General features: G+C 41.6%; 1 protein-coding gene across 3 annotated transcripts; it reads left to right on the forward strand.

Annotated features, from left to right (window-relative positions):
• The first annotated feature begins 293 nt into the window (after positions 1 to 293).
• LOC145787815 (uncharacterized) lies at positions 294 to 4,928 on the forward strand. 3 transcript variants are annotated; one of them, XR_014291455.1, is made up of 4 exons: positions 294 to 1,022; positions 1,639 to 1,824; positions 2,038 to 2,168; positions 4,832 to 4,928. XR_014291455.1 is itself a non-coding variant. In XM_082599649.1 (3 exons), exons 1-2 carry the CDS (start codon positions 1,593 to 1,595, stop codon positions 2,160 to 2,162), a joined length of 345 nt encoding a protein of 114 aa, XP_082455775.1. In that variant the 5' UTR covers positions 294 to 1,592; the 3' UTR covers positions 2,163 to 2,168; positions 4,832 to 4,928. The 3 variants fall into 3 exon arrangements, 1 of the variants encoding a protein (XP_082455775.1); XR_014291454.1 differs by having other exon boundaries at positions 294 to 1,824; XM_082599649.1 differs by having other exon boundaries at positions 294 to 1,824; positions 2,050 to 2,168.
• The last annotated feature ends 6,077 nt before the right edge of the window (positions 4,929 to 11,005 follow it).

Raw genomic sequence — 11,005 nt, forward strand, 5'->3', positions numbered from 1 at the left:
GTCTTCATTTTTTTCTTGTGTTCAACAAAAGCTTTTTTAATTTTCAAGTTTAACTATACTAAAATGTGTTGTAATATTTTTGAAAACATTTTTTTAGGACTAACCTCAAAATTTGCGTGCAGTTCAAGAAAATTTAAAACAACTTGTAAGCTTAATCGAATTCACTTGTTGATGTTTGGTAGCGCTCGACACAGCAGCATGATTGTGGTGATCATGTAATCATTGAGTTGCGGCTGCACTGCCGCCGCGCTGCTGACCTGTCTGCAGACGCTGAATCAATGTAAAAAAAATCGATTGATGCAGTATCACTTGTTGATTTTGTTCTGAGAGCAGTCTCGCTCACTGTCTGATTTTGACCACGTGGGTGAGATTTTCGTGTCGCCAACAAAGGGGCGTTTTCACTTTAAATGTAGCAAACCTTGCACAATAGGCCAGCTTCAGGAGCAGTCATGTTGCGTCGAAATCTCTCCTCAATTTCTTGAAGCAAGATTTCACAAAACGATCGCTACTTTTACTTTCAACGATCCGGCGAATCGTTTTTTCTCCTCTCGCGGTGCATAGAACAATACTGCAGGCACAATAATTGTTGTGAAAACTCCATTATGACGTCACTACTTAAACTTTGACTGGGCAATATGACGCGTTGAAGTGAAAGAGGCAACAAAGCTTTATAATGCGGCGATGTGTTATATCAACGTGAGGAGATGCAATTTAGCAAAAGAACTTGTTTTTTTTATGAAGGAAGACAAAGGCCATGACGTAATCCTTTGCTAAAGGGATTATGACGTCCCTCGATTCACTTCGACTGTTCAAGCATGGCGGTTGTGCTCAATACACAATTACGTGGAGAGCCGAAAGCACAATGCTTAGGTGAACAGCGCTAAGAGGAATTTTCGCTTCTTGCATCGAAAATATAAAAAATCGAATTCAATTGAGATAGGCCTATTACGGCCGAAAGAAGTTTTAGAAATGATCAAAATGAAACTATAGGAATGACTTACGACAATGTTTATGAAAACCTGGTAAGTAAATGTCTTTTATTCATTGAACCTGAAATCATTGTGTAAAGTCGTTTTTGTCACTAGGCTACGTTTACACAATTTAAAGAAAGTTATAAAACTCAATTTAGAGAAAGTTATAAAACTCAATGACCAATGGAAAACTTTCATATGAAATATTCTCGTGACAAATTTAGTGCCAGTGCTTCTAGATGAGTGCTAAGAAGATATCAGCAAAGTAGCAGAGCTTGTGATGTCCCACAACATGTGTAGGGTTTTGCTCAATCTTTGATTTTGCTGCTCCGGCAGTGTTTGCCTGACTGCTTGAATGTGTTTGTATTTTTATGTCGTGTGGATAGGTCTGTGATGGTTGTAGAGTATTTGCAAATGTAGCTTTCATTGCCGTCAAATGAATAATAATAATAATAACATGTTTTATTTTGCGCCCATTGCGACAACATAGCCTACAGTAGCCTACACTGCGACGTACATACGCAACACAACAGACGACTGGAATACCAAAATAAACTTTAATCGTTGGCTGTCATTTGTAACAGTCGAAATTTTCTGTAACAAGTGCTGAAGCTTTTTAATATGATGGATGAAACCCCTGTCATTACATTCGATTTACATTTTGCAGGTGGCAAATTTAAGTCAAGTTGTTGGCAAAAATACAAGCGATTGTATCAGTGGACTTATTCCAACTATTATTATCGAACACAACACAGTTCAAGTCATGTCGAGAAAAAAGAAAGAAAAAAAAACGTCGTGAAGTCTAAGCACTCGTTTGATTGTTTAAAAAAGAATCTGAAAAAGATTGTTCTTGGTGAGTACGGATAAATGTTTTTACTACGACTAAATGATTATGTCATAACTATGCCATTTTGTTCTTTTGATTAATGTATGATGTAATTGTGAAGAGTATTGAGTAATGTATGAAAATGTTTTAGTGGTGTATTCGCATTGATGTGAACAACGAACATGGTGGTTAGTAGGCTATGTCAGCATTCATATACTGATTCAACACTTCTTTTTTTAGTTTCATGATTAGACATGGTGATGGCGCACGACAAAGCTGCTGCCGTGCAGCAAATTGATGAAGAGTTTCAGAGTGATTTCGAAATTGGAAAGACAGGCAAGGTGGCTGAAAACGGCAAAAACTAACTTTTGGTGAGCTTGTTATATGTTTGAAAGACAACAGCGAATGTGTTGCTTTAGTTGTTGAATAACTACTGTACACGCAATTAGAATGTATTGGAACTTGATTATTGCTCTGCGTGGCGCAGAATCGAATGATAAGTTTTTTGTCACGCACGTTGGAGAGAGGGATATTACATTGATATTGCAGATTGTCAATTAACTTCGTAGTATCCTGAACGACAACTGATCAATATCCTACACAGTGGCGTAGCCAGAAAAATGTTTTGGGGGGGGCAAATATTTGATGAATTGAAGAGAACAACAAAGTGTTTGATTTAAAGCCATCGCCACTTTGATGTGCAGTGGCGTATCCTGGTGGGTTGAAGCAATAAAACTGGTAGCGGCGTTAGATCGTGCCGAAGGCACGCGTATTCTAAGGGGGTCCGGGGGCATGCTCCCCCGGAAAATTTTTGAAAAATTACACTCAAATAATGGATTATAGCGCTTTCTGAAAACACTTTTAGGGTAATATTTGTATGAAATTTATTAGCAGATAAACAGCTATTAACTTATTAACCCATTCATGGCCGGTGTCCTTTTAAAAGGACATCGTTTTGAATGCATCAGTATTGCATCATCTTATTTTGATTGAATCATTTTGGACTTGCTAGTAGTTGTTTAGGGTCTGTTTTGGAAGGTGTTGATAAATATTTGCAAACAACGTACTTTTTCTGAATTTTGTGAAAGTTTGAAAATTGTTGAAAAATGAGAAGAGCCCGATAAAGTGAAGTGAGGAGGAACATGCTTGTTTTATTTCCTATTGGTAATAGATATGAATTATGTTTCTTCATAGTTTGACACTCTGTAATATTGTGCTTCCTACTACACTCTAATTTGTGTAAGGTTTTGCGTCTTTTATTTGTTTATTTTGCTTTATATTTATTGTTGCCTTTTAAAAGGACACCGGCCACATGGCCACATTTTTTTGGTTGTTTGTAACACTGTCAAAGAATATTGAACATTGTGTAAAAGCAGCACATTGTGCCTATGTAAGACTTAACCATCGTGTTTTCAACAACCATGCTATATTTATCCGCACAAAAATTATGGTCCTCCGGGCAGTCGTTCTATCCACTCTTCTCTATGCTTGTGAAACCTGGACATTATACCGCCGTTACATCAAACGTCTTGAAAATTTTCAGCAGAGGAAACTGGGTCAAATGCTAGGCACTCGTTGGGAAGATTGTCTCACCAAAGATGCAATCCTTGATCGCGCTAGGTTGCCCAGTTCAGAAGTCACCATATTGCAACACTGCCTTCGCTGGACAGGACATGTCATGAGAAGGAACAACGAGGAGGGACAACTAGAGACAGGAAACCCCCCCTCCAGAAGACCAAAAATGAGATACAAAGATCGGCTGTAAGTCTCCCTCAACCATGCAAACATTGATCTGGATTCATGGGAAAACCTTGCTAGTGACAGATTACTCTGGAGAAAAAGATCTAAGGAAGGCACGGAAATTTTCGAAAAAAAAGGATACAAAAAGCCCAAGAAAAACGAACACTAGAAAAGTTAAAACTACTACGTCCCTCCCTCCATACAATCCTTACCCCCCATACAATGTGACTTTTGCTAACGTCTTTTCCATCATACACTGGCCTCCAAAGCCATATATGACATCACCATCCAAAGCCAAATTCGATTTGATGACGAAACCAATGCTCGGTCACGAGCTGGAGCCGACGACTGTCAGTGGCGTATCGCTATGGTTTGTGCCGCCCGCGGCGGACCATGATTTTGCACCCCTGAACGCGTGAAGTAGGAACCAGCAAATAGAATACGATCCAAATCCATTTCAAAAAAGATTTTGACTATGCTTTTTCGTTTACGTTTAAAAATATTCTACTGCCACAAGCTTCCGACCGAGGGGGAGACTGCCCACTGGGGGGGACACCCCCCCACTAGCTACGCCGATGGTTACCGTGAATATAATATGTTCATACAATAACTTTGAAACGTCCTTCAAGTAAGATCTGACAAATTTCTACCGAAACAAACACCTTCTTATGTTAAGGTATCGCGAGATTTACATTTGACTATGTGGCCGGTGTCCTTTTAAAAGGCAAACAAAAAAATGCATCAAAAAAGCAAAAATCATCAAATTTTTTTAAACTAATTCAAAAGTTATGACAATACAACTTTGTGGCTGAAATATTTCCTAAAAAGAGCAACGGGAACTTGTGGCGGCTTTTAATGGGTTAAAGGTAGCTCTTACACACGAACTGGCAAAAACTGCGCGGCTAAATTAGAGAACACCAAAAACTCAGCTAAACAAAAACTCAATAACTACACAAAGGCCCAACAGAGTAAGCCATTCTGAAATTGCTTCCACAAATTAGTTCAAAGAAATGTAAATCGCGTAAATTTTGGGCGATTTACGATTTGGAAAATTTATTGGTGTCTTTCTGTGTGTCTAAAACAAGTCCTTGGGGGTGTTAATAGCCAGATGCCTTGGAAAACGATATAAATTTCTACAAACTTTATTGCATTTTCAACAAAGGGCTCAACTTCGGAATCCAAAGTTTGAAAATTTGGGGGGGCATGGCTCCTTTTGCCCCCCTGGCTACGCCTATGATTCCTACACTGTTGCCAAACAGCCCTCTTGAATTAAATATTTTTGTTTCATTCGCAGGAATTCACAATGATAAAGATACACAAGAAAAAGCTGCTGATGTGCAATGAATCTCCATCTATCAATACAATTTGATGTGGCTTGTTTCTAATAAATGTGAAAATATATGAAGCTCGGCTGTTACTTTGCTTTGTCACAAAGGGAGAAGTGTTGCTTATAAATCCGTGTTGCTGCTGTTCTTTCGCCCAAGGATTAGCTAGGTTCAACAATAAACTTTTGGTGATGAGCGAGGTTTAAGTACAGAGACGTTTGGCAAATGTAGATGCCAATGCTGTTCAGATGTTTTATGCACCAGCTTGCTTCGCATGGCCAACCTTGGTCAAAGCGCGGGCATCACAATAGTTAATAGATCAGATGAAGCAGCATCATGGTGCATAAAAGTCAACCAGAACTTAGGCGCCAGATGAAGCAAAATGGTGCACAAGCCATCTTGCCAACGTTGGCCAGATACAGATGCCAACGTTGGCTAGATGTAGAAGTCGATGTTGGCTAGATGCAGACGCCAACGGTGGCAAGATGCATACGCCAACGCTGGCCAGATGCATCCAAATGGTGCATAAAACATTTTGCCAACGTTGGCAAGATGCAGAAGCCAATGTTGGCTAGATGCAGAAGCCAACGTTGGCAAGATGCAGAAGCCAGCGTTGGCAAGATGCAGACGCCAACGCTGGCCAGATGCATCCAAATGGTGCATAAAACATTTTGCCACCGTTGGCAAGATGCAGAAGCCAATGTTGGCAAGATGCAGAAGCTAGCGTTGGCAAGATGCATAATCCAATGTTGGCAAGATGCAGAAGCCAACGGTGGCAAGATGCAGACGCCAACGCTGGCCAGATGCATCCAAATGGTGCATAAAACATCTTGCCAATGTTGGCGTCTGCATCTTGCCAATGTTGCGGCCAACTTCTTGCCAATGTTGCCCAACAATCAATGTTTACTGGGAAGGTGGTCCGCTGTTTGGGGCTCGGTGCCACAGATACATGCAGCAGGGCCCGTGTCGTAGCCCCACTCCACCATTGCAGACTTAGTGCTTCCAACACCGGTTCGGAGTCGATTTAATGTTTTCCACTTTGCCCAAGGAGCGTATGCTATGAAGAGAGGCCAACGATGCAAGAAGAAAGGTCAACGTCACAACGATCGGCTTTTATCAAAGCCGGCGTTGACCATAATATCTTTCAACGCTGAAGGGGTATCCGCACCCAAGCAAGCTCTGACTTCCAAATTGTGCAGAGACCATCACTGTGATGTTCTCTGCCTTCAAGAAACTCACCGAGGGGAAAACGATCCAAGACCTCAGGTGGACGGCATGAAAAACGTTATTGAAAGGCCGCATGAAAACCATGGCAGCGCCATGTTTGTCAGAGAAGGACTGGTTGTGCAATCAACATCAAAACTCAATCTGAAGGACATCGAAGGGCTGTCTGTTGAGCTCACTCATGTCAACATCACCTCCATTTGATTAACTGATTTGTTGTTTTGGAGCATAACGTGTTAATTTTATAATCGCTTTGAGTATTATGTCAAGCATCAGCCAGACCTAGCGATGCTTGTTGTTTCAAGACAAACCTCTGAAACGTCAATCGCGTCTTCGTGCTGATAGAATTATTACGTTACTTTTACAGACATAAAGCTTGTGTTTACTTAAATCCATATATCTCTCTCCACAGAGTTAGTAGTCTATCGAATTGTACAAAAACAATTTACATTTTTAGCAATTCCTTATTCTTCCCGAAACACAAGTTTAAACAATTGCTGTCAGTTTCTAGACAAGAGACTGGGCTTGCAAGGGATTGTGACTCATGAAACGGCACCAGAGTTTCTGTAGTGTGTTGTTTTAAAATGCTATTTTTAACTCTACTGCTCTAAAAAACAATTTTATGTCATCTTGTGGGCTGAAAATTAATCGTTGTTTTTCATCATCCATTTAAACGTTGCCTTAGCACGGCCAACGGTAATTCAACGTCTAAATGTTGTTTGTCTGTATGTGAATGTAAATACTTGGTGTAGCACAATATTTCTTCGAAGCTTTCGTCGCATCTTGAAAGATGTTGTATGAACGTTAGCGAACGATTGTTATCCGCTTGCTTTCTTCAACCAAGGCATATTACTGAAGCTATTTTTTCTTATCGTTGTCTTTATATAGCGCATCTTTTTTGTGTTTTGCAATATCAGCATAAAAGGCTTAGCAAAGCGAACGTTTGAAAGCATAGACCAGAAATTCCGTTGAGTTTTGTATTAGCTGCATTTGGTAAAACGAGATGTTTAAATCTTAACTCTTAAGCATAAATTGAGAAACTTTATGTTAAGTATTTCTTAACCATTTACTAATTGTAAATTTTTGTATTCTATTCTATTTGAATAAGATGCACTAGTAGAATCAATTGCTGTATGACTGTTGCGACGTATTATTATTTGGATTATGGTTTGTATGGATTATCACTTCAAGCCCTGCTTCTGCTGCATCGGTGAGTCGACCAAACTGTCCCCCATCAGCTCTGTATAGGATTGAAGTAGCCCATATCTGCGGACTAAATTTGTTAAACAAACTTGCGACCTGCAAACTTGTGGCTGAACTTGCGACCTGCAACCCCGTGAACTTGAGATCTGCAACTTGTGATCCTGTGACTTTGTGACCTTCTGACCTCGGCGCTGGTTCGACTCTCGGGGTGTGCGCTTGAGCAACACACGTTAAGGACTGCTCTCCATTCAGCGGCGTCTAATGGATGGAATAATTCCCCGGCAACAAGACTTCAACAATCGGAAACTTCACTCTGTCAATCTCGGTGACCGGGCCTGCGTCAGTGATTCAAAGCCTCTACAAGTATGCGAAACTGCCAGGATTAAGCTCTACAAGAAGCTTTCCCAGTCCGAGGATAAAGATTCAATCAATCAATTCAAGACCGTGTTCAGGTTCAATCTACTTGGCTTGTTTCTCTGTCCGTTGTAGGCGCATAACCGTATTAACTAAGCGACGCATATAATAATCCAATCCACTGTTTGGCGCCAGTGAGAAAGATATTCTTTAACGTAGAATTCGCTTCAAAATTCTACACGGTTTAACAAATTTAACCAGCAAATTCTCGCTTGGTTTTCTATCTTTTCTGCCTTCAAACGCGTTGTATGCTAAGAAGCGAAAAACTCTACAGCAAAATGGCCGCTGAAAATCTTTCTGATGTGGCCAAGCAATTAAGCGATTTCTATTTAGAAATCAACAACTTAATAAAAAGTCCCAATTGTGCAACAACAGTGCGTGCCCGGCTTCACGGCCTAGACAGGTTATTTAGCGCCCTGCGCTGATGGATCTCTGCACTGACATGCCCGATGACACGCCTTTGCTCGAATCTTCCACTCTTACAAAGGATGATTACATTCGAGATAAAGGCGAGTTCATGGCCCAAGTCGACAGCTGGCTACAAGAACAGGACGAGCATGAGGGTAGTCAGTCTCACTCCTTGCATCTTCTCAATGTCTCCCATCATTCGAAATCGGGATCCAAAACTGCAAGCCGCAGAACGACGACAACAAGCTTCAACAGAAGCTCTAAGCAAAGGGTGTTGCAAGCTAAATTAGAACTTGGACGACTAGCTGTGCAGCATAATGAGCAGCGTCGTCTCGAAGAAGAGCGTGAGAGGCAACAAGAAGCACGTGAGAGGCAATCGAAACGGCAACAAGAAGAACGTGAGAGACAATTAAAACTGGAACAAGAAGAACGTGAGAGACAATTAAAACTGGAACAAGAAGCGCGTGAGAGGCAACTCAAGCTGGAGAAAGCGAAATTGAAAGCAGACCGAGCCGCAGCTGAAGACCTTCGCCTTTTAGAAGCAGCTAGGGTCGAAGCAGATGTGTGGGAAGCAAATTCTCAGGAAGGTTCTGTAAGAAGCGTTCGTCACCTGTCAATTCCGCCCCAAGTCTCAAACCCTGAACAAATAATTAATGGTTCACCAATTCATGATAATTTGCGATCAAATGATCAAACTTTAATTTTACCTCAACAAAATGAACGAAGCTATAATGATAATGTAACTCATGAAAGAGCCAAAGTCGCCTTTTCCACAAGCCCGTCACGCCCAAATAACTTCGAAATTAATGACGAACCCCACTTCGGACATCCAAGCTACAGTAGCCGGGATATGAGGTACTCAAACCCCGACATCGATGTTTCTCAATCTCGACGTATTAACCCATATGAATTTCAGGCCAAAGTCAGTGAGCGACTACTTCCCAAGCCTGACATAAGAAAGTTCGAAGGAGACCCCATGGACTTTCGTGCCTTTCAACACCGGTTTGAGACTCATGTTGGCAGTTGGCTTCCCTCAGAAAAGAAGTTGTCATTTCTTCTGCAACATTGCGGCAGGGGTGTTCAGGAACAAATCCATCACTTTGCAGACTGTCCTGACCGCAGAAATAACTACCAGTTAGCAATAGAAGAACTTCGTCACAGGTATGGTGAGCCACATATTATAGCCCAGGCCTGTGAAGAAGCTCTTACTAACGTACCGAAATTTACGCGGTACGACCCAGAACGTCTCACAAAATTGTCTGTGCTTTTAAACCGCTGCAGCGCTTCCCTATTTCGCACGCCTGATGGCAAGGTGTCTGCCGTCAGCTTAGACAGCGTCAATTTTATCACGATGTTGGTGGAAAAATTGCCACACACCATGCAATTAGATTGGATAAAGAAATCATGTGTGATAATAGAAAACATTGAAGGCAAGAAACCAGCTGGATTTCTTGACTTCGTAGCATTCATAGAAAAGAATACTATGAATGCAAACTCGGTCTACGGCCGAAAGCTACTATCGAGTAATCCACACAAGTCTAGTGTACCACAATCTGGAAAAAATAAGGTGTCTTCATTTAGCACTAACTTTGTACAAAACCCAAAAACTCCTTCAACTAAGCCTAACAAACGGCAGGAGGATTGGAAGTGTGCATGCTGCTTAGATGACTTTCATAGTGTGTTTCGATGTAAAAAATTCCGTGCTCTATCTTATCGACAACGAGTACGCCTTGTCGAAGAAAAAGGCTTATGTAAACAATGCCTAAGCACAAACCATTTAAGTTCAGCGTGTACTTCAAGATTTTCGTACCAGATAGACCGTTGCGGGAGCAGACAACACAACACTCTCCTACATTCACCTAATCTTTCAGAACAAGGTACGTCAGGACCTGCAATACGGACAAAAGACGATACCTTCCGTCGCAATGACCACCATTGGGATTCTAAAGTTATGAGCAACCAATGGCACCGTACTCCTCGCAGTCGCCATGACAACACATTTGTAAAAACGCCTAACTTCGCCGTGCGCTCAGAACCGGAAGAGCTAGCTAGCCAAAACTCGTACCTGGACATCGTTCCCGTAAAGGTAACTTGTGGTGAAAAAACAGTCGAAACCTATGCGCTGCTAGACTCTGGTTCTGACCGTACTTTCTGCGAAGAAGAACTAATAAAACTTCTGGATACCAAACCAGAGTGTGAGCGTAGTTTTGCTCTCCAGACGCTATCGTCTGAGAGTCCTCAACGTTTGGAACCCCCCGTCGTCTCCTTTATAGTATCATCTCTAGATGAAGAACAAGACTTCGAGCTACAAGAAGTCGTAGTAGTCAACAAAATCCCTGTTGATCCGCAACTGTGCCCAAAGCCGAAAACACTGCAAGCATATCAATATTTGCAAGGTATTGATTTGCCTGCAGTCGAAAATTGCTCAGTAATGTTATTGATTGGCAATAACTATGCAGTTACCCATCGATGTCTGGAAAGCAGATTTTCGCCACGTCCGAACGAAAGTCCAGATGCCATCCGCACTCCACTAGGTTGGCTTCTCCGTGGCTCACACTTCAAAGATGCCTCTTGTCCAAAGGAAAATAGTACAAGCCTTCTTGTTAGAGGCGCTAAGTGGCACGTAGACAGCGAAGACATCCAGGACTTAATCATAACCGACAAAGGAGAAACAATTTCACCTTCAGTCGACACAGACTTATTCGACATGGAAAGCCTGATGAAATTCTTGCAATCTTATAGAGAACTACAAGAATTTGGTTTTAAATTTTCACGTGAGGACCCAATTGCCTGCGAGCGACATGATGTGCAGGCGGTTAACCTGCTCTGATGGTCACCATCAGCTGCCACTTTTATGGCGCAATGACTGTGCTACGCTTCCTGACAGCCGCGAG

Source organism: Aplidium turbinatum, chromosome 18, assembly GCF_918807975.1.
Source record: "Aplidium turbinatum chromosome 18, kaAplTurb1.1, whole genome shotgun sequence".
In the NCBI taxonomy this organism is placed as follows: Eukaryota; Metazoa; Chordata; class Ascidiacea; order Aplousobranchia; family Polyclinidae; genus Aplidium; species Aplidium turbinatum.